Consider the following 23,949-nt stretch of genomic DNA (forward strand, 5'->3'; position numbering starts at 1 on the left):
TCCTCTCTCTAAGGAAGCGAATCCCAATCCAACTGTTAGACCTGACCATCTCGTCATTATATACATATCTCTGGCATAACTTTAGTATGACATAGTTCTGTTGGATGGTCTGGTCAATATTTGTCAAAGGTAAGTGTAATTATGGAGCGATTGGTGAATCTTCAGGTAAATGTATTATTGGGAAACCCTGAATGTCCAGTGACATTGTTTGTATTTGTACCTGCTGTATTCGACTGCAGCCTAAATATGTATCTTACTTTTTGATATTGGATGTATCCAATTTATAGCGATGGTTTACGACGCTGGGTCTGTGTTTGATACTTGACTGGCTTGGAAACTGAACATAGAAGTGTTTTACATTGCCAATGCGCGCTTGAAACACAATTCGCAATGAAAACCTTGCGATTTTAAGGTCGCTGGCATTCAATTTCCTTTTAGGCAAAAACGATGCAAATAACTTATGACAGTGCTCATAGGAAAATGCTATTTCCTGAGGAAGTGCAAAATGAAGAGACTGCTTCGAATGTGGCATAAAGTAGTCTTTCCATTTAGAAGTAAACAATTATATTCCATTCGATAGAAGAAAAAAAAAACGCAAACGTTATGAAATCTATTTAAAAAATCTTGCCTAGGCCTACTCAAAAGAAAATGAATTCGCCTGTGACCCACCCGAAACAACATAAGGCATATAGATGCAAGCTTTATTGCTCATATATCTCACTGTCTTTACATCACTGAAAGATAAAAACAACATCTAAAGTGTCTAGGAGGCACAAAGTGGTGTGGTTCCTGTCATGTAAAAATTGCTTTTCAGAAGTTTGGTTTACATCCGTGACTTTCTGTGTTGTAGCTTTTAAGATAAAATAATGGCTTTATTATCCCCGTGGGGACATTTGGGTTGCGGCACGGAGCATACATAAAAGCACAACCAAGCATAGACAAGGACATCATCTGACACTAAATACAGATAGAAAAGGTGCAATTAATGAGAGACCAATGATTAATCTGTACACTTTATACACTGTACACGCAGTCAACCATAATGTCACCTGTAGGCCAGCCCGCCTGTCTCTATTTCGGATTCATTTTGTACCCTATAACGTCGCCCCGAGGAGAGGAGTAGGTTATTAGTAGGCTAGCGTTACATTCACAGAATAATACGATTATTGTGAATAGTAAGATTAATATAATAGTTCGATTTAGTCGTTTACATCATTTGCAAGAATAACGATTTCACTAATAATCCTGTTTACATGGACACGTCTGAAATCAGGCTACCTGATGGGACTTTGATAAATTGATAAATGCAGAAAATCGCAATTCAAAACAAACGTTCTACCACAGCGACTGTCATTTTTGGATTTAAAGTGTATATGTGAAAACGTTTTCTAACAGGCATACTTACATTTTTCCGAACTCACTTCACTCGCGCAAAAGAAAGAAGGAAATTTACCAGCAACCGAAAAAATGCCTATTCGACTCCTCCAAACACTCATGTCCCAAGGCACTAACCTTACTGCAATACACAGGTCGGAAATCTACAAAAAATAAACAGCTGAATACATTGAAGGTGCCAAGACGAGGTATTTTTTCAGTTGCATGTATCTTTTTTTGCAGACTTTTTTTGGAAGTGCATACTGGCCGTGACCGCAGTAAATGACAATAGTTGCTAATCGAAACCATATTTACTAGCGGGGTGGGGGTAGCGCAGTGAAATGCTAGCTGTTCCCATTGAGCCATTGTGTGTGTGTGTGTGTGTATATATACACACACACACACACACACACACACACACACACACACACACACACACACACACACACACACACACACACACACAGTGCCTAGTGAAAGTCTGCACAGGTTTCACATTATGCCTTAAAATAAATGGAGTACAACCTACAAAACAACCTACACATTTTCAAAGTGAAAGAAAAATTATAGAAACTTAATGAATTAATTGTAAAAAAAATATTTAAAAAAATAAGATGTGTTCATTGCTTATGTCTTCACACCCCAGAGTTAATACTTGGAAGCACCTTTGGCATCCATTACAGCTGTGAAACCTTTTGAATGAGATTCTAACAACTTTGCACAACTCTTACGACAACCTACAGTACCAATCAAATGTTTGGACACACCTACTGATTCAAGGGTTTTTCTTTATTTTTTACTATTTTATGCATTGTAAAATAATACTTAAGACATCAAAACTATAAAATAACACACATGGAATCATGTAGTAAATTAAAAAGTGTTAAACATATTTTATATTCTTCAAAGTGCCCACCATTTGCCTTGATGACAGCTTTGCACACGCTTGGCATTTTCTCAACCAGCTTCACCTGGAATGCTTTTCCATCAGTCTTGAAGGAGTTCCCACATATGCTCAGCACTTGTTGGGTGCTTTTCCTTCACTCTGCGGTCGGACTCATCCCAAACCATCTCAATTGTGTTGAGGTTGGGTGATTGTGGAGGCCAGGTCATTGGATGCAGCACTCCATCACTCTCTTTTTTGGTCATATAGCCCTTACACAGCCTGGAGGTGTGTTGGGTCATTGTCCTGTTGAAAAACAAATGGATGGCAAATCGCTGCAGAATGCTGTGGTAGCGATGCTGGTTAAGTGTGCCTTGAATTCGAAATAAATCACAGACAGTGTCACCAGCAAAGCACCCCCACACCATCACACCTCCTCCTCCATGCTTCACGGTGGGAACCACACATGCAGAGATCATCTGTTCACCTACTCTGCTTCTCACAAAGACATGGTGGTTGGAACCAAACATCTAAAATTTGGACTCATCAGACCAAAGGACAGATTTCCACCGGTCTAATGTCCATTGCTCGTGTTTCTTGGCCCAAGCAAGTCTCTTCTTCTTATTGGTGTCCTTTAGTAGTGGTTTATTTGCAGCCATTTGACCATGGGCCTGATTCACACAGTCTCCTCTGAACAGTTGATGTTGAAATGTATCTGTTACTTGAACTCTGTGAAGCTTTTATTTGGGCTGCAATTTCTGAGGCAATTCTAATGAGCTTATCCTCTGCAGCAGAGGTAACTCTGGGTCTTCCTTTCCTGTGGTGGTCCTCATGAGAGCCAGTTTCATCATAGCGCTTGATGGTTTTTGCAACTACACTTGAAGAAACTTTCAAAGTTCTTGACATTTTCCGAATTGTCTGACCTTCATGTCTAAAAGAAATCATGGACTGCAGTTTCTCTTTGCTTATTTGAGCTGTTCTTGCCATAATATGGACTTGTTCTTTTACCAAATAGGTCTATCTTCTGTATACCCCCTTACCTTGTCACAACACAACTGATTGGCTAAAATGCATTAAGAAGGAAAGCAATTCCACAAATGAACTTTTAACAGGCACACCTGTTAATTAAAATGCATTCCAGGTGACTACCTCATGAAGCTGGTTGAGAGAATGCCAAAAGTGTGCAAAGCTGTCATCAAGGCAAAGGGTGGCATCAGATGACCTGGTCTCTACAATCCCCTGGCCTCAACCAAATTGAGATGGTTTGGGATGAGTTTGACTACAGAGTGAAGGAAAAGCAGCCAACAAGTGCTCAGCATATGTAGGAACTCCTTCAAGACTGTTGGAAAAGTATTCCAGGTGAAGCTGGTTTAGAGAATGCCAAGAGTGTGCAAAGCTGTCCTCAAGGCAAAGGGGGGCTACTTTGAAGAATCTCAAATATAAAATATATTTTGATTTGTTTAACACTGTTTTTGGTTACTACATGATTCCATATGTTATTTCATAGTTTTGATGTCTTCACTATTATTCTACAATGTAGAAAATATTAAAAATAAAGAAAAACCCTTGAATGAGCAGATGTGTCCAAACTTTTGACTGGTACTGTATATCTATAGTTTTTGTCAAAATTGCTCAACCTAAATACATTTGATAAATAAAGGTTAAATTAAAAAAATGTATAAAAGATATTCAAACCATGTCTCTGATTTTCAAGCAGATTTAAATCAGGGCTGAGACTGGACCTTTTCAGGAACACTCACCACCTATTGGAAAGCCATTCTGGTGTTTCTTTGGCATACAACTGTGTGTTTCCCACAAAAAAATACAACTCTATCCCAGGGTTACATTTTTATACTGAACAAAATATAAAAGCAACATGTAAAGTGTTGGTCCCATGTTACATGAGCTGAAATAAAACAACCCAGAAATGTTCCATACGCACAAAAAGCTTATTTCTCTCAAATGTTGTGCTCAAATTTGTTTACATCCCTGTTAGTGAGCATTTCTCCTTTGCCAAGAGAATCCATCCACATGACAGGTGTGGCATATCAAGAAGCTAATTAAACAGAATTATGATTACACAAATTTCTGCAGGCCCACCCACCGATGAATTTGGTGTAAAGCTACTGATCTACATCAGCTGCCCGGATACATCATTTGCGTTTCCTTTGTTGTCTTCAACCTTTCAGGTTTGGAATCTATTCAGTAATTCCAGGCAGAGAGGAGAAGAGTGAATGATGCCAATGTCTGGAGAATTGTCCCTGTTCCTGACCTTGGGTGGGGCGTTGGGGTTGGCGGTCCTGCTGTTTAATCTGGTAAGAAGAAGAGACAGAGAGCAAACAGGAGAGAAAGGTAGACAAAGGAGAACAGGATGACGTTAGAGTGCCTATAGAAAGTCTACACCCCCTTTGGATTTCTTCACATTTGAACTTTACAAAGTACTTCATTTAGGTAACAGTTCACCCCCCTGAGTCAATACATGTTAGAAACACCTTTGGCAGCGATTACATCTGTGAGTTTTCTTGGTTAAGTCTCATAAGAGCATTGCACATCTGTATTGTGCAATATTTGCCCGTTATTCTTTTTAACATTCTACAAGCTCTGTCATGGTGTTGGGGAACATGGCTAGACAAGGTTTTCAAGCAGATTTGTCAAAACTGTAACTTGGCCATTCGGGAACATTCACTGACTACTTTATAAAGCAACTCCAGTGTAGATCTGTCTGCTGAAAGGTGAATTCCTCCTCCAGTGTCTGGTGGAAAGCAGACTGAAGCAGGTTTTCCTCTAGGATTTTGCATGTACTTTGCTCAATCCCGTTTCTTTTCATCCTGAAAAACACGCCGTCTTTGCCGATGTCAAGCATACCAGTGCCATTATGCAGCCACCACCATGTTTGAAAATAAGGAGGCCGTTACTTAGTGATGTGTTGTGTTGGATTTGCCTCAAACATAGCGCTTTGCATTTAGGCCAAAAAGTGTATTCCTTTGCCATGTTTTTTTTTGCAGTATTACTTTAGTGCCTTGTTGCATACATATGTTATGGAATATTTATATTTTGTATATATTTTTTCTTCTTTTCACTCCTTTATTTAGGCCATTATTGTGGAGTTACTGCAATGTTGTTGATCCATCCTCAGTTTTCTTCGATCACAGCCATTGAACAATGTGGCAGTTTTAAAATCACAAATGGCCTCTTGTTGACATCCCTAAGCAGTTTCCTTCCTTTCCTGCTGCTCAGTTCAGAAGGACGACTGCATCTTTTATGTGTCTGGGTGGTTTAATACATCATCCACAGCATAATTATTAACTTGACCATGCTTAAATATAATGTCTGATTTTTGTTGGGGAATAATCAGAATTAGTTGGTAACATAGGTAAGATGTTTTATATTCATCATATGTTTGTAAGTTACTTCTCATCAGAATGTGTTTGTATAATACTGTGGTGGGGTTGCAGTGTCTGTTCTATGTCAAGACTAAGTTACTTGGGTAGGAGAGAGGGGAGAGGTCAAGCGTGTATCTCTTGGCTCCATAATGTCTGTGTGCCAGTCAATGTGTCTCTGTGATCTTGTCAAGATAGGATGGATTTGATATATGCCTGTTGATGTGAGGATTTGTTTATGGTTCCGAGTTTGAGAAAAGCACATAGTTTAGGAGACAAAGCTGAACGATAAATTATGCCGATGCTGTCTGGCTATGTGTGTCTTTGCTATAAAGGATCTCAGTTGCAATGTGTAAGGGACTCTGAGAGAATTAATTTATAGTTTCCTCCAGACGTGACGCTTGGCATTCAAGCCAAAGAGTTCAATCGTGTTTTCATCAGACCAGAGAATCTTGTTTCTCATGGTCTGAGAGTCCTTTAGGTGCCTTTTGGAAAACTCCAAGCAGGCTGCCATGTACCGTTTTTACTGAGGAGTGGCTTCCTGATTGGCCTGATTGGTGGAGTGCTGCAGAGATGGTTGTCCTTCTGGAAGGTTCTCCTATCTCCACAGAGGAACTCTGTCACAGTGACCATCGGGTTATTGGGCACTTCCCTGACCAAGGCCCTTCTCCTCCGATTGCTCAGTTTGGCCAGGCGGCTAGCTCTAGGAAGAGTCTTGGTGGTTCCAAACTGATGGAGGCCACTGTGTTCTTGGGGACCTTCAATGCTGCAGAATTTTTTTGGTACCCTTCCCCAGACCTGTGCTTCAACACAATCCAGTCTCGGAGCTCTACAGACAATTCCTTCAACCTCATGGCTTGGGTTTTGTTCTGACATGCACTGTCAACTGTGGGACCTTGTATAGACAAGTGTGTGCCTTTCTAAATCAAATGAATTTACCATAGATGGACTCCAATCTAAGAGTCCCTTAGCAAAGGGTCTGAATACTTATGTAAATAAGGTATTTCAGTTTTTATTTGTAATATATTTGAAAAGAATATATACAAACCTGTTTTCGCTTTGTCGTTATGGGGTATTGTGTGTAGATGTATTTCATCCATTTTAGAATAAGGCTGTAACGTAAAAAAAATAAAGTGGAAAAATGGAAGGGATCTGAATACTTTCCAAGGCTTTGGCAATAGTGGCAACCACTAAGAAACCATGCCAATAGAGCACCTACTGCATTTATTTAGACGTGATCAGTTTATCCGGCTCCGCAGCAGACGGAGAACACAAAACAAAAGGGACAAAACCTGAGACTTTGACAGTGACGGCAGTAGCCTAGTTCCGTCATGAGGAAATCCCTTTTTTTTAAATCCCCAGCTCCCTCCCCGCTTCGCACATTTTGTTTGTGTATGCTGCCACCTGCTGTGCGGTAGTGTGTGGAATATCAGAAGTTCACTCAGGCCCCCCTTCCAGCATTGGGGAACATGCCCCCTCTGCCGACTCCTCGCTCCCCCCACAGTTTGGGAACCACTGTGGTATACAAGATATACAAAAATCAAAAGGAATGGGGAAAGGAAAAAACATTGTACCACAAACTAACCCTACACACACACACACACACACACACAGATATATATATATCTATCTCAAAAATAAAGTTTTTGCTGTAATTGAGGTATTTTGCGTAGATTGAGGGGGATATTTAGAATATATATACACACACACACAGTGGGGGAGAACAAGTATTTGATACACTGCCGATTTTGCAGGTTTTCCCTACTTACAAAGCATGTAGAGGTCTGTCATTTTTTATCATAGGTACACTTCAACTGTGAGAGACAGAATCTAAAACAAAAATCCAGAAAATCACATTGTATGATTTTTAAGTACTGCAGCAGGGATTTTGGCCCACTCCTCCATACAGTGTGTGTGTATATACAGTGCCTTGCGAAAGTATTCGGCCCCCTTGAACTTTGCGACCTTTTGCCACATTTCAGGCTTCAAACATAAAGATATAAAACTGTCTTTTTTTGTGAAGAATCAACAACAAGTGGGACACAATCATGAAGTGTAACAACATTTATTGGATATTCCAAACTTTTTTAACAAATCAAAAACTGAAAAATTGGGCGTGCAAAATTATTCAGCCCCTTTACTTTCAGTGCAGCAAACTCTCTCCTGAAGTTCAGTGAGGATCTCTGAATGATCCAATGTTGACCTAAATGACTAATGATGATAAATACAATCCACCTGTGTGTAATCAAGTCTCTATGATAGTCTCAGAGGTCCGTTAAAAGCGCAGAGAGCATCATGAAGAACAAGGAACACACCAGGCAGGTCCGAGATACTGTTGTGAAGAAGTTTAAAGCCGGATTTGGATACAAAAAGATTTCCCAAGCTTTAAACATCCCAAGGAGAACTGTGCAAGCGATAATATTGAAATGGAAGGAGTATCAGACCACTGCAAATCTACCAAGACCTGGCCGTCCCTCTAAACTTTCAGCTCATACAAGGAGAAGACTGATCAGAGATGCAGCCAAGAGGCCCATGATCACTCTGGATGAACTGCAGAGATCTACAGCTGAGGTGGGAGACTCTGTCCATAGGACAACAATCAGTCGTATATTGCACAAATCTGGCCTTTATGGAAGAGTGGCAAGAAGAAAGCCATTTCTTAAAGATATCCATAAAAGGTGTCGTTTAAAGTTTGCCACAAGCCACCTGGGAGACACACCAAACATGTGGAGGAAGGTGCTCTGGTCAGATGAAACCAAAATTGAACTTTTTGGCAACAATGCAAAACGTTATGTTTGGCGTAAAAGCAACACAGCTCATCACCCTGAACACATCATCCCCACTGTCAAACATGGTGGTGGCAGCATCATGGTTTGGGCCTGCTTTTCTTCAGCAGGGACAGGGAAGATGGTTAAAATTGATGGGAAGATGGATGGAGCCAAATACAGGACCATTCTGGAAGAAAACCTGATGGAGTCTGCAAAAGACCTGAGACTGGGACGGAGATTTGTCTTCCAACAAGAAAATGATCCAAAACATAAAGCAAAATCTACAATGGAATGGTTCAAAAATAAACATATCCAGGTGTTAGAATGGCCAAGACAAAGTCCAGACCTGAATCCAATCGAGAATCTGTGGAAAGAACTGAAAACTGCTGTTCACAAATGCTCTCCATCCAACCTCACTGAGCTCGAGCTGTTTTGCAAGGAGGAATGGGAAAAAATGTCAGTCTCTCTATGTGCAAAACTGATAGAGACATACCCCAAGCGACTTACAGCTGTAATCGCATCAAAAGGTGGCGCTACAAAGTATTAACTTAAGGGGGCTGAATAATTTTGCACGCCCAATTTTTCAGTTTTTGATTTGTTAAAAAAGTTTGAAATATCCAATAAATGTCGTTCCACTTCATGATTGTGTCCCACTTGTTGTTGATTCAGTTTTATATCTTTATGTTTGAAGCCTGAAATGTGGCAAAAGGTCGCAAAGTTCAAGGGGGCCGAATACTTTCACAAGGCACTGTATATATATATATATATATATATCACTATTTCAAAAATCTATATTAATGAAAACACCACCGCATTCCACTACTTTGAACCTAACTGATCCTACACCAGGCCGACGGTCTGGGAGGTCGGGACTCTTTTGTTCAACACACCTTGTAACTCTTCTCCAGTAAGACCTTGTACACCCAAGTACTTCTCTGCAGCTGCCACCACAATACCTATCTTCTGTGACTTACGCTCCATTCCTGTGGTACAGTTGATAACCATGGCAATGAATGCTATGAAGCCAACCTTACTGAAGCACAAATTCGTATCACTCTGTATTGGCCTAGGCCAACTACTCACCCTTGACCCATCATCCTCTGTCTTCACTGCCTCCTCATACAACACCTGTTCTACTTTGACCCTGACAACCTCAACCTGTCTCTCTTGCACGGGATACTTTTGATCCCCAGCAACATGGGCACCCCCACAATTGACACACACAGTTTTTTTCCCCACCAATACTACACGTTATTTTGTTCCATGCCCTGCTGCACACTTCTCACATCTTGGAATCTCCCTCCTACAAGCTGCTGCAACATGACCATAAGCTTAGCATCTGAAACGGCTTAATGGGTTCGGAATAGAATCTCTCAAGGGATAACTGACATATCCTAACATGACTTTGTCAGGTAAAGGCTCTGCTTCAAAACTCAAAAGGGCAGACAGTGTATTCTTAGTTTCACCACACACTCGCAACCGGGCTGGCGTCACATACATTGGGAATCTTCCATTTCGATTCCTCCACCTCAACACTTAACGCCACCTCAGTAATCACTCCTTTCAAAGGCATTCTGCTCCGGAGAGAAAATTAAGTCGCAGGTATTGTTCCGAGGCTCGTGACGTGAAGTACCCAATTTATTTTCTACACAGCCTGAGTCCACATATGGGACAGCCAAAAGGCAGGGATCGACTTTCTCCAAAAATGTCACTCCCACTGGTCAAGAATCATCCTTTGCATGACCATCGGAGCGAGGCTCGGACTCAGAGATCTTCATCGTCACTCTCGTCTGGTTCAATTTATGAGACATTAGAGACAGCAGAGTACTGTTTGTGCTTGGCGCCATTATTCCTCAACACATTTCTTCACTCGGCTCTTCTCCTTCTTCCTTGCAGTCCATTACCACATCTGTCCGTTCACAATGCTCATGCCACACCTGCATCCACGGTATTGCTTACAAAACGCACACTGATGGCCCTTCTCCAATACCCAACTCCTTAGCCCAATTTATTAGTCTGGCTATCTCTGGCCTCTCGATGCTCGCAAAATGTGGCCTACTCTGCCCCCTTCATTAGCTACACTTCCCTGTGTCTCCTGTCATCCTATGAAAAGATCATGGCTAGAAGGGATCCAGCTTTTGCCAAATTAACATCAGATTTGACTTTTCGTAGCAGGATAGGAGAATTTACATAGCAGGTAAGAAGAATTAACATAGCAGGTTAGGAGAATTAGGTTAGGAGAATTAGGTTAAGGTTAGGGTTAGCGAAAATGCAATTTTTTAAAACTTTTGACGTTAATTTGACAAAAGCTGGATCCGTTCTAGCCATGATCCTATAACACATATCTGTGCAATGTTCAAATCAAATGTTATTTGTCACATACACATGGTTAGCAGATGTTAATGCGAGTGTAGCGAAATGCTTGTGCTTCTAGTTCCGACCATGCAGTAATATCTAACAAGTAATCTAACCTAACAATTTCACAACAACTGCCTTATACACACAAGTGTAAAGGAATGAATATGTACATAAAAATACATGAATGAGCGATGGCCGAACGGCATAGGCAAGATTGAGGAGATGGTATAGAGTACAGTATATACATATGAGATGAGTAATGTAGGGTATGTAAACATTATATAAAAATTTTCCATTATTAAAGTGGCTAGAGATGATTGTTGGCAGCAGCCACTCAATGTTAGTGATGGCTGTTTAACAGTCTGATGGCCTTGAGAAAGAAACTGTTTTTTAGTCTCTCGGTCCCCGCTTTGATGCACCTGTACTAACCTCGCCTTCTGGATGATAGCGGGGTGAACAGGCAGTGGCTCGGGTGGTTGTTGTCCTTGATGATCTTTATGGCCTTCCTGTGACATCGGGTGGTGTAGGTGTCCTGGAGGGCAAGTAGTTTGCCCCCGGTGATGCGTTGTGCAGACCTCACTACCTTCTGGAGAGCCTTACGGTTGTGAGCGGAGCAGTTGCCGTACCAGGCGGTGATACAGCCCGACAGGATGCTCTCGATTGTGCATCTGAAAAAGTTTGAGTGTTTTTGGTGACAAACCAAATTTCTTCAGCCTCCTGAGGTTGAAGAGGCGCTGCTGCGCCTTCTTCACCACGCTGTCTGTGTGGTTGGACCATTTCAGTTTGTCCGTGTGTACGCCGAGGAACTTAAAACTTTCCACCTTTTCCACTACTGTCCCGTCGATGTGGATAGGGGGCTGCTCCCTCTGCTGTTTCCTGAAGTCCACGATCATCTCATTTGTTTTGTTGACATTGAGTGTGAGGTTCTTTTCCTGACACCACACTCCGAGGGCCCTCACCTCCTCCCTGTAGGCCGTCTCGTCGTTGTTGGTAATCAAGCCTACCACTGTAGTGTCGTCTGCAAACTTGATGAGTGAGTTGGAGGCTTGCATGGCCACGCAGTCATGGGTGAACAGGGAGTACGGGAGAGGGCTGAGAACGCACTCTTGGAGGGAATAATTACATTCTTACTGTAGGTGATTCCTCTGAAAAGTTATTGTTATTGTCAACAGACAGGGAAAAATGAATATACAAAAAACAATAGTGTTTCAAACACACCTACAGTGCTTGGACCTGTAATGGCCCCTGCAAGTTTTAGTTTAATTTCCTTATTCTGTAAATAATCTGTGCAAGGGGCCTCCCGAGTGGCGTAGCGCAGTGTTGCGGCGTCACTATAGGCTGGGGTTCTATCCCAGTCCCATAGGGCGGAGCACAATTGGCCGGGGGGCTTTACTTGGCTCATCGAGCTCTAGCAGCTCCTTGTGGCGGGCCGGGCGCCTGCAAGCTGACCTCAGTCATCAGTTGAACTGCGTTTTGTCTGACACATTGGTTCAGCTGGCTTCTGGGTAAAGCAGGCGGGTGTTAAGAAGTGCGGCTTGGCGGGTCATGTTTTAGAGGACGCATGACTCGACCGTCGACTCTCCCGAGCCCTTTGGGGAGTTGCAGTGATGAGACAAGTAGTAATCCCGAAATTGGGGAGAAAAAAATACACTTTTTTTTTTTAAATGTGCAAGACCATGCCATGTCTTGGCATGTTTTTATTTGTTTATATTTTGGGAGGAAGCAGCCTTGAGATTTTGAATTTAAACCCACATGAAACATAATTCCACTGAAACTATGATTTGAGAATCTTGAAGTTGATATTTCACTACGTGGGCCTTTAATAATGAGGTTGGTATACTGATGGAACCTACAGAGGACAGGTTACAGTTGTAAGGTATGTTAGGTGATTTAAATTGGAGTCTGATCTGCTGGTAATCTGGTTTTGCATGCCTTTCTTGTCTCCCTTCACAGATTAGGCAGACTGTCTCTGCGGGCCCCTGGGAGATTAACCACAGCTCTATAAAACTGGGGAGGTGCCTGGGCGAAGGTTTCTTTGGAGTGGTCTATCAAGGCCTCTATAACAACACTCCAGTTGCAGTGAAGACCCTTAGACGTGGTAAACACCTGGGACAAGTTTTTCCAAAAATCTGCATAAGAATGATCTAGATTCTGTAATTATCCTCTATTTGTCAATCCAGGATCCGATCAATCAGATATTTTTGCCAGATTTTCGGGAAAAGGATGGGATGGGATCCTTCTGATCCAGATACCACAATATCATGTTTCTAATTCTACACTGTCATAGAGAAACAGAGATGAGTAAACTACATAAAAACCCAGCATTTAAAGACCCCCTCCAGCTATTTTTGTACTTTCTCATTGAAAAACAATATCCCAAGTATAAATACAGTAATGTACACACACTTGAGGGTAAAAAAAAAAAATCTGTTTGGAGAATTTTTATTTTATTTTTCAGACACAACTGCCAAATTCAAGGAGTTGGTCTGATTGATCCACTGTTGTGTCATCAACATCCCTCCCTCCTTCCAGGAACAGAGGCGTGCTAGAGGCGACACTACAGACCCGAGTTTGATGCCGGGCTGTATCACAACCGGCCGGGATCGGGAGTCCCATAGGGCGACGCACAATTGGCCCAGCGTCTTCCGGGTTAGTTGAGGGTTTGGCCTTTACAATTAGGCCATCATTGTAAATAAGAATTTGCTCTTAACTGACTTGCCTAGTTAAATTTTAAAAAACAATTCTAAGATTTAATCCAATCTGATTGCCAAAATACGATTAGAAAAGTTTTTAAAAAACCGAGCCCAGGTATCTTTGCTGCAGTCTTTGCTATCTGACTTGTGGACGGATAAAGCTTGCATGTCAAAATATCAATCCCTTGTTTGTACAATTGTTATTTTGCTAATATTTATCAGTAATACTTTCTAATTCTACTGTACATCAAGGTGGCATGGCTATATTGCATTTTGTTTGTATTTGCAGACATGCAGCTGTATATAGATTTTGCTATCGCTTAGGCAATGTTAATTTGCTATCCGAGTGACGCAAACATTAGTCAATGTGGGGCCCCTGCATAATCCGGCCATGATTACCACAATTTTGAGATAGCTGGTTAGCCTAATGTAACACCTACAGCAGTGATTCCCAAACATTTACACTCAGGCCTGCTCCCCCTCCCTCTCGAGCGCCAGGCTGCCCTTCATTACGCACACCTGTCACCATCATAGCGCTCATTGGACTCACCTGGACTCCTTCACTTTGTTGATTTCTCCCTCTATAACGGTCTGCTTCCCCGTTTGTTTCCTGTGTCTGCATTAATGTCATTATGTGTTCATGTCCACATGCTGTCCTGTTCCATGTCCGTCGATATTAAATGTGCACTCCCTGTACCTGCTTCTCATCTCTACCAGCGTCGACCCTTACACAGGCCCCCCTCTTCATCACCGGGAAACATCCCCCGCGTGCTATGTCTATTTCTATGGATACAAGCACTGTCCATGACGACAAAAAACTGGCCACACCCCTCTTGTTGGCAGAGAGAAGGTTTAAAGCAGGTTTAAAGCAGGTTTAAACCTTATTTCCTGCAATTCTATACATTTTGCCATGTCTTATGTGTGTTCATGTGATATCTGAGTGACTCAAACATTACAACAAAGTCAATGGGCTAAAAATGGTTAGCTGTCATGGGCTAGTTGATCTGGACATTTCTGACAAGTTATAAATGGCTGTCTAAGGTCTGCAATGACTGATGAGAGGAAAACTGCTGATGCACTACTAATTTCAAAATTGCACCTTGTGTTTTTTACTATTACAGATTTCAAGAGTAAGTTGAAAGCCTGAGTTCCTTAAAAAAAAATCTACAAAAAACATCTGCAAAAAAAATGAACAACCTTCTTTTCCTCATTTCCTCTCATAGGCACCATGGCCCCTCGGGACTTCCTAAAAGAGGCCCAGATCATGAAGACTATGAAGCATCCCAACCTCATCCAGCTCTTGGCTGTCTGCACTGAAGAACCCATCTACATCATCACTGAGCTAATGAAGAAAGGATGTCTGCTGGATTACCTGAGTAAGAGTACACTGTCATATGAACCAGCCAAGCCCTGCAGGACATGCCCAGGAGTTTTTCCGAATGATATGACATATTATCCCATCAGAAAAATCTAAGGGCTGTAGTCTATAACTTTCTATCAAATCAAATTTCATTTGCCGAATACAACAGGTGTAAACCTTACCGTTAATTGCTTACTTACAAGTCCTTAGCCAACAATGCAGTTCAAGGAATAGAGTTAAGAAAATATTTACTAAATAAAGTAAAACATTTAATAAAAAGTAACACAATAAAATAACGATGCTATATTTTATTTAACAAGGCAAGTCAGTTAAGAACCAATTCTTATTTACAATGACGGCCTACTCCGGCCAAACCCAGACGGCACTGGGCCAATTGTGCGCTGCCCTATGGGACTCCCAATCACGGACGGATGTGATACAGCCTGGATTCGAACCAGGTACTATAGTGACGCCTCTTGCACTGAGATGCAGTGCCTTAGACCTCTGCACCACTCGGGAGCCCAGGGGGTACCGGTACTGCGTCAATGTGCGGGGGTACAGGTTAGTTGAGGTAATTTGTACATGTAGGTAGGGGTAAAGTGACTATGCATAGATAATAAACAGCGAGTAGCAGCAGTGTAAAAACAAAGAACAAAGGGGGAGGGTCAATGTAAATAGTCCGGGTGGCCGTTTGATTAATTGTTCAGCAGTCTTATGGTTTGGGAGTAGAAGCTGTTAAGGAGCCTTTTGGATGTAGACTCCGGTACCGCTTGCCGTGCGGTAGCAGAGAGAACTGGGCGACTGGAGTCTTTGACAATTTTATGGACCTTCCTCTGACACCGCCTGGTATAGAGGTCCTGGATGCTATGTTATAGTGATCAGGTCACATGGCCAGTAAAACTCCTGCCGTTACTTTAAACCTCTCTCAAATATGGTACACAAACAATAGGACATTTTCAAGTGTAGAACTTTTCAAACATTTTTGTGTACCAACAGTTAAAATATGAGCTTTCATATTTCCACCGGTTCCTTTCCAATTTTGAATGTGAAATTTCTACCCATCATGTCCTTTTTTCATCTCATCATTGTGCCCTGTTCCCTGTTCCACAGAGGTCAGGGTTGGAAGGCTACATTTAAATGACCAGATTGAGATGGCAGCCCAAGTGACTTCTGGGATGGCTTATCTGGAGATGAAGAAATACATCCACAGAGACCTGGCAGCCAGGAATGTGCTGGTTGGCGAGAACAACGTCTACAAGGTGGCTGACTTTGGCCTTGCCAGGGTCTTACAAGCCCCACCAATGCTTTGCAATCAGACCAGCCTGTATTATATATCTGTAGGGAAAGCGATATTCCCTTTGAGATGGACGGCTCCTGAGGCCATCGCCAACGAGAAGTTCACCATCAAGTGTGACGTGTGGTCCTTCGGAATCTTGCTGTATGAGATCATGACCTTTGGGAAGATGCCCTATCCAAGTAAGACTTTCATATTTACGATTTCAACTCCACATCTCTAGTTAAGAGTATAAACTGGGTATACCAAACATTAGCAACACCTTCCTAATATTGAGTTTAACCTGCCTCCTCCCGTTCATCTATTGTAAAAACAATTTGTTGCTAAATCCAGAGAAGATTACGGGCCATGTAAAACAAACTGTTGGTCACTAAATCTGTCTAGAAGGACCACGTGAAAATGGTTGGCTGGTATGCCCTCACACATCTGAGCGGTCGGCAGTGAATGCCCTCACCCGCTATGTACTTGTAACGGATTGGTTTGGTTCTGCCCACCACAGTGCTGTCAGAACATGATGTTGAGGCCCATACTGAACACAGACACTGCTGTTTCCATTTGAAGATGTTACATGATCGTGGAAATCCGAATGACTTGGAATCTCATTGTTGTGGTTCTATAAGACAAAGAGATGAACGCATGTAAGCAGTATTAGTTCAAGGTTATAACTATGCAATGTACATGAACATGTCTAATAAAGGGCTATAAACACAGCATCAATATAAACATAAACTTAAACACTCACCTCTTGGAGAGAGCGAGAGAAACCAATGACTTGGATTGACAAAGGGTTAATATTTAGAGCACCCTCTCTCTCCAGCCTTGTGTGAGAATTTGCCAGGCTGAGACCTTATCAGATCTGCCCTGGAGCCACAGGTTGGTAAATTACTCTGTGTATGAGCAAGCTCCAAGAACTGTCTGGGATGACTCTAGAAGCTCACGCATGGCAGCTCAATAAAACCCCTTAATATGGTAAGCCATCCCAGAAGCCACTTGGGCTGCCATCTCAATCTGGTCATATAAGCGTAGCCTTCTATGGAAAATGCTGTGAGAGCGTATGCATGTTTTATTTTTTATTTTTTATTTTACCTTTATTTAACCAGGTAGGCAAGTTGAGAACAAGTTCTCATTTACAATTGCGACCTGGCCAAGATAAAGCAAAGCAGTTCGACAGATAAAACGACACAGAGTTACACATGGAGTAAAAACAAACATACAGTCAATAATGCAGTATAAACAAGTCTATATACAATGTGAGCAAATGAGGTGAGAAGGGAGGTAAAGGCAAAAAAAGGCCATGATGGCAAAGTAAGTACAATATAGCAAGTAAAATACTGGAATGGTAGTTTTGCAATGGAAGAATGTGCAAAGTAGAAATAAAAAATAATGGGGTGCAAAGCAGCAAAATAAATAAATAAATAAAAATTAAATACAGTTGGGAAAGAGGTAGTTGTTTGGGCTAAATTATAGGTGGGCTATGTACAGGTGCAGTAATCTGTGAGCTGCTCTGACAGTTGGTGCTTAAAGCTAGTGAGGGAGATAAGTGTTTCCAGTTTCAGAGATTTTTGTAGTTCGTTCCAGTCATTGGCAGCAGAGAACTGGAAGGAGAGGCGGCCAAAGAAAGAATTGGTTTTGGGGGTGACTAGAGAGATATACCTGCTGGAGCGTGTGCTACAGGTGGGAGATGCTATGGTGACCAGCGAGCTGAGATAAGGGGGGACTTTACCTAGCAGGGTCTTGTAGATGACATGGAGCCAGTGGGTTTGGCGACGAGTATGAAGCGAGGGCCAGCCAACGAGAGCGTACAGGTCGCAATGGTGGGTAGTATATGGGGCTTTGGTGATAAAACGGATTGCACTGTGATAGACTGCATCCAATTTGTTGAGTAGGGTATTGGAGGCTATTTTGTAAATGACATCGCCAAAGTCGAGGATTGGTAGGATGGTCAGTTTTACAAGGGTATGTTTGGCAGCATGGGTGAAGGATGCTTTGTTGCGAAATAGGAAGCCAATTCTAGATTTAACTTTGGATTGGAGATGTTTGATATGGGTCTGGAAGGAGAGTTTACAGTCTAACCAGACACCTAAGTATTTGTAGTTGTCCACGTATTCTAAGTCAGAGCCGTCCAGAGTAGTGATGTTGGACAGGCGGGTAGGTGCAGGTAGCGATCGGTTGAAGAGCATGCATTTAGTTTTACTTGTATTTAAGAGCAATTGGAGGCCACGGAAGGAGAGTTGTATGGCATTGAAGCTTGCCTGGAGGGTTGTTAACACAGTGTCCAAAGAAGGGCCGGAAGTATACAGAATGGTGTCGTCTGCGTAGAGGTGGATCAGGGACTCACCAGCAGCAAGAGCGACCTCATTGATGTATACAGAGAAGAGAGTCGGTCCAAGAATTGAACCCTGTGGCACCCCCATAGAGACTGCCAGAGGTCCGGACAGCAGACCCTCCGATTTGACACACTGAACTCTATCAGAGAAGTAGTTGGTGAACCAGGCGAGGCAATCATTTGAGAAACCAAGGCTGTCGAGTCTGCCGATGAGGATATGGTGATTGACAGAGTCGAAAGCCTTGGCCAGATCAATGAATACGGCTGCACAGTAATGTTTCTTATCGATGGCGGTTAAGATATCGTTTAGGACCTTGAGCGTGGCTGAGGTGCACCCATGACCAGCTCTGAAACCGGATTGCATAGCAGAGAAGGTATGGTGAGATTCGAAATGGTCGGTAATCTGTTTGTTGACTTGGCTTTCGAAGACCTTAGAAAGGCACGGTAGGATAGATATAGGTCTGTAGCAGTTTGGGTCAAGAGTGTCCCCCCCTTTGAAGAGGGGGATGACCGCAGCTGCTTTCCAATCTTTGGGAATCTCAGACGACACGAAAGAGAGGTTGAACAGGCTAGTAATAGGGGTGGCAACAATTTCGGCAGATAATTTTAGAAAGAAAGGGTCCAGATTGTCTAGCCCGGCTGATTTGTAGGGGTCCAGATTTTGCAGCTCTTTCAGAACATCAGCTGAATGGATTTGGGAGAAGGAGAAATGGGGAAGGCTTGGGCGAGTTGCTGTTGGGGGTGCAGTGCTGTTGTCCGGGGTAGGAGTAGCCAGGTGGAAAGCATGGCCAGCCGTAGAAAAATGCTTATTGAAATTCTCAATTATGGTGGATTTATCAGTGGTGACAGTGTTTCCTATCTTCAGTGCAGTGGGAAGCTGGGAGGAGGTGTTCTTATTCTCCATGGACTTTACAGTGTCCCAGAACTTTTTTGAGTTAGTGTTGCAGGAAGCAAATTTCTGCTTGAAAAAGCTAGCCTTGGCTTTTCTAACTGCCTGTGTATAATGATTTCTAGCTTCCCTGAACAGCTGCATATCACGGGGGCTGTTTGATGCTAATGCAGAACGCCATAGGATGTTTTTGTGTTGGTTAAGGGCAGTCAGGTCTGGGGAGAACCAAGGGCTATATCTGTTCCTGGTTCTAAATTTCTTAAATGGGGCATGTTTATTTAAGATGGTTAGGAAGGCATTTTAAAAAAATATCCAGGCATCCTCTACTGACGGGATGAGATCAATATCCTTCCAGGATACCCCAGCCAGGTCGATTAGAAAGGCCTGCTCGCAGAAGTGTTTCAGGGAGCATTTTACAGTGATGAGTGGAGGTCGTTTGACCGCTGACCCATTACGGATGCAGGCAATGAGGCAGTGATCGCTGAGATCTTGGTTGAAGACAGCAGAGGTGTATTTAGAGGGGATGTTGGTTAGGATGATATCTATGAGGGTGCCCGTGTTTAAGGTTTTGGGGAGGTACCTGGTAGGTTCATTGATTATTTGTGTGAGATTGAGGGCATCAAGTTTAGATTGTAGGATGGCTGGGGTGTTAAGCATGTTCCAGTTTAGGTCGCCTAGCAGCACGAACTCTGAAGATAGATGGGGGGCAATCAGTTCACATATGGTGTCCAGAGCACAGCTGGGGGCAGAGGGTGGTCTATAGCAGGCGGCAACGGTGAGAGACTTGTTTTTAGAGAGGTGGATTTTTAAAAGTAGAAGTTCAAATTGTTTGGGTACAGACCTGGATAGTAGGACAGAACTCTGCAGGCTATCTTTGCAGTAGATTGCAACACCGCCCCCTTTGGCAGTTCTATCTTGTCTGAAAATGTTGTAGTTTGGAATTAAAATGTCTGAGTTTTTGGTGGTCTTCCTAAGCCAGGATTCAGACACAGCTAGAACATCCGGGTTGGCAGAGTGTGCTAAAGCAGTGAATAGAACAAACTTAGGGAGGAGGCTTCTAATGTTAACATGCATGAAACCAAGGCTATTACGGTTACAGAAGTCGTCAAAAGAGAGCGCCTGGGGAATAGGAGTGGAGCTAGGCACTGCAGGGCCTGGATTCACCTCTACATCGCCAGAGGAACATAGGAGGAGTAGAATAAGGGTACGGCTAAAAGCTATGAGAATTGGTCGTCTAGAACGTCTGGAACATAGAGTAAAAGGAGGTTTCTGGGGGCGATAAAATAGCATCAAGGTATAATGTACAGACAAATGTATGGTAGGATGTGAATACAGTGGAGGTAAACCTAGGTATTGAGTGATGAAGAGAGAGATATTGTCTCTAGAAACATCGTTGAAACCAGGAGATGTCATTGCATGTGTGGGTGGTGGAACTAATAGGTTGGATAAGGTATAGTGAGCAGGACTAGAGGCTCTACAGTGAAATAAGCCAATAAACACTAACCAGAACAGAAATGGACAAGACATATTGACATTAAGGAGAGGCATGCTTAGTCGAGTGATCAAAAGGGTCCGGTGAGTGGAGAGGTTGGTTGGTGATTTAGACAGCTAGCCAGGGCATCGGTAGCAAGCTAGCATAGGATGGAGGTCTGTTGTTAGCCACCTCCTGCGCTCCGTCAGTAGATTAGTGGGGTTCTGTGTGGTAGAGGGGATCAATCCAAATCACACAACAACAACAAAAATAAAAACAATAGATATAGTTATAGAGGCCCAAGAAGAAAACATAATAATAATAATAAAAAAATAATAAAAAATAAAATAAAATAAAAAATAAAAAAATTGTCCGATTGTCTATTCAGATAGCAGCCGGTAAGACAGCTAACGGTTAGCAGGCCGCAGATGGGCGTTCAGGTAACGTCGCGACGGAGGAGCCAGCCGAATAACTCCTTCAGGTAGATAACGTCGGCAGTCCAGTTGTGAAGGCCCGGTGGGGCTCCGCGAAGGCCGATAGTCACACGGATAGCAGCTAGCTAGCTGTGAGATCCGGGCATGAATGTCCAGAGAGCAGTCGAAATCCAGGGACATGGAGAGAAAAATTGGTCCGGTATGCTCCGCTCCGAGCCGCGCTGCGCCGTACAGAACTGGCGATAGACTTTCGAGCCAAAGGATAGCCGATGACCACAAACCGTGGTTAGCTGAACACCAACGACTTGCCAGTAAAGGAGCCAACTAGCTTCTGAACTAGCTTCTGGATTAGCTTCTGGCTAGTTTCAGGCCAGCCTCCTGGAGTTTCTGGCTAGCTTCTTGGAGGATTACAGATCTGAGGTAAATAATACTTTTTTATAAATATACATTGGTGAGGCGGGTTGCAGGAGAGTGTTTTGAAGATGAGTTGATGGAAAATAAAAATAAAATGTATGTGAAAAAGTTGTAAATATATATATATACAGGACACGACAAGACGAGGACAAAAGACGTCTGAACTGCTATGCCACCTCGGAGCATGTGAAAGACTATGTTTACCAATACAACAAGTAAAACACTTCTGCAAAAGTACTTGTGCAACCAATGCAGTAACACTTCTGGCAGTATGGAATAATACCTTATACAGTTAACAAAAGGCAAAGCAGTATTGGCAACTCTAACATTAAAGAATAGGAACAGCCATAAAGTAGAACATATGTCTGAAAGTTATCAAAGTAACAGTAAGTAATTAGTGGTAATGATCTATTATTAAACTGCATGTAAAAAACCCAATAATCCCCCCATGCAACTTACATTTCGATACGCGCACAACATTCAGACATTCGTGGTACTGTCGACAATAAAAAGTCATCCGAGACATGTGTGTTCTCCCTTCAGACGACAAAAAACTCTGACCTGAATGGGCGGGTGCAGTTTCTATCTACTCTTTTTACGCTGCGCTACATTCCCCAGGTTTGATTGTTTTACTGTCTGAGATCAGTTGCATTACACTGTAACTAGTTCATCTTATTTTTTCAGACATGAACGACTCCCAGGTGAAACGGATGGTTCCCGATGGGTACAGGATGCCTTGCCCTGTTGACCCCTACTGTTCCCAAGACATGTACAAGATCATGTTGGACTGCTGGAAGGAGAATAAAAATGACAGGCCCACTTTCAATGCTCTGAAAATGAGTCTGAGGAACGTTAGAGGTTGAAGATTTATGTAATCACTCTTGAGTATCAATTAAATAGCAGTAATTAAATGTTAGTCTTGTTTCTCAGCTCTGTCATCTCTTTCTGAGAGTCTGGAATGTTCCTTAGTCTTCAGTAACACACAACACTATCTTAAAGTGCTACCATGACCACATTGCTGATTTTACTGACTGCGCTGTGAAGGGATAAAAGTTGATGTCATCTCTGCTGTCTTCAGACATGGTGTGTGCTTCCAAATTAAACCTTTTCTTTCTGCCTTTACACAATTGTCCAATTTCATCTTTGATTCTACACTTACATAAGAATAAGACAATTCCCAACACTAGTAGTACAGTATACTAACTAGCCTAGAATCTGGCCACACTGAATATCTCTCAATTTCACGATTACTCCACCTCAGTGTAGATTCCAGGTTATGCTTGAAACAAAATGTCAAAATAATGGCATCTGGTTATCTTCCCTGGTCCTTTATTGGTAACACTACCCTTTATAAGGGTTTATAACAATGAAAGATGTCCATCCTAAACTTATACAACACAGGACCATTACAGATTAAAAACAGTCTTGATAATAGTTTTTTGGACAGATGATAGAAAACAAAGTAATGTAGCCTCTTGGGTTCTGATGGGCTATAAGCTCATGCGGCATTTCTAAGTCATATTCTCAATAATCAATGGGTACATTTCATTAATGTACGAGTCCAAAAATGGATGTATCTACTGCTGATTGCACCTTTAACAGTAAGATTCATATCGGCCTACATAGGTTTTGTGTGAATAAAATATAAGTCTACTAGTTAGTTTTAATTTATATTAAAATGCGTTTAAGGATAATACGAACTTGGTAAGACCATGTACGCTTTCCGTACAAACTTTTTTTTTTTTACTAACAATTCCAACATGGCTGCGATCAGGAGTGGAGTGACTCCGGGTTGTCTAACGAGATGTTTTTTAAGACAAAGTGGAATATCAAGTGCAGGCAACCCTTCATTTACAGAGAGATGGAACCAGGTTTGACTTGTGCTCTTGAATTCGTGTGTTTGTCTGGCGTCAAGCAGTAACAGCGATTCTAAACAGCACGCCAAGCGCATGTCTGTGACTTTGACAATGTCCAGCTAACGTTAGCTAGCAAGTGAATTAACATTTGTATCAACATCTAGCTACATGCTACACACAGGAATCGGGGAATATGATTGTTCGCATGTATGCTTACATCATTGTTGATAGTTGATCGGGTCACCTGTCTACATACACAATTTGACATGTCCAGACAGTCAATTATGACATGCTAACTAGTTAGCTGGTAGCTAAAGTTAGCTTGTTACCGGCTGAAATGGGAACGCTAACGTTGGCTAGTTAGTGGCTGAAATGGGAACGCTAACGTTGGCTAGTTAGCGGCTGAAATGGGAACGCTAACGTTGGCTAGTTAGCGGCTGAAATGGGAA

At 42.3% G+C, this 23,949-nt stretch overlaps 2 protein-coding genes across 2 annotated transcripts in view; both read left to right on the plus strand.

Annotated features, from left to right (window-relative positions):
* On the plus strand, positions 1-22,766 carry LOC109896981 (tyrosine-protein kinase SRK2). The gene is made up of 6 exons (XM_020491464.2): positions 1-129; positions 4,447-4,572; positions 12,717-12,861; positions 14,680-14,832; positions 15,927-16,292; positions 22,329-22,766. The coding sequence occupies exons 2-6, from the start codon at positions 4,492-4,494 to the stop codon at positions 22,505-22,507; spliced, it is 924 nt and encodes a 307-aa protein (XP_020347053.1). The 5' UTR covers positions 1-129; positions 4,447-4,491; the 3' UTR covers positions 22,508-22,766.
* A 580-nt stretch (positions 22,767-23,346) lies between these two features.
* The window catches only part of oxa1l (OXA1L mitochondrial inner membrane protein), an 8,424-nt gene continuing 7,821 nt past the window's right edge, over positions 23,347-23,949 (plus strand). The window contains exon 1 of the mRNA XM_031832235.1: positions 23,347-23,515. Within this exon, the coding sequence (XP_031688095.1) occupies positions 23,357-23,515 (159 nt within the window). The 5' untranslated portion in view covers positions 23,347-23,356. The remainder of the gene's footprint in view (positions 23,516-23,949) is intronic.

This window comes from Oncorhynchus kisutch, linkage group LG9 (genome assembly GCF_002021735.2).
Source record: "Oncorhynchus kisutch isolate 150728-3 linkage group LG9, Okis_V2, whole genome shotgun sequence".
In the NCBI taxonomy this organism is placed as follows: Eukaryota; Metazoa; Chordata; class Actinopteri; order Salmoniformes; family Salmonidae; genus Oncorhynchus; species Oncorhynchus kisutch.

Bases quoted from the DNA above. Each gene is read 5' to 3' on its own strand.
- LOC109896981 (XM_020491464.2), top strand. From the start codon at position 4,492: ATGATGCCAATGTCTGGAGAATTGTCCCTGTTCCTGACCTTGGGTGGG. The intron at 14,833-15,926 runs GTAAGAGTACAC...CCTGTTCCACAG, and splicing joins ATGTCTGCTGGATTACCTGA to AGGTCAGGGTTGGAAGGCTA. The intron at 16,293-22,328 runs GTAAGACTTTCA...TTATTTTTTCAG, and splicing joins TGGGAAGATGCCCTATCCAA to ACATGAACGACTCCCAGGTG.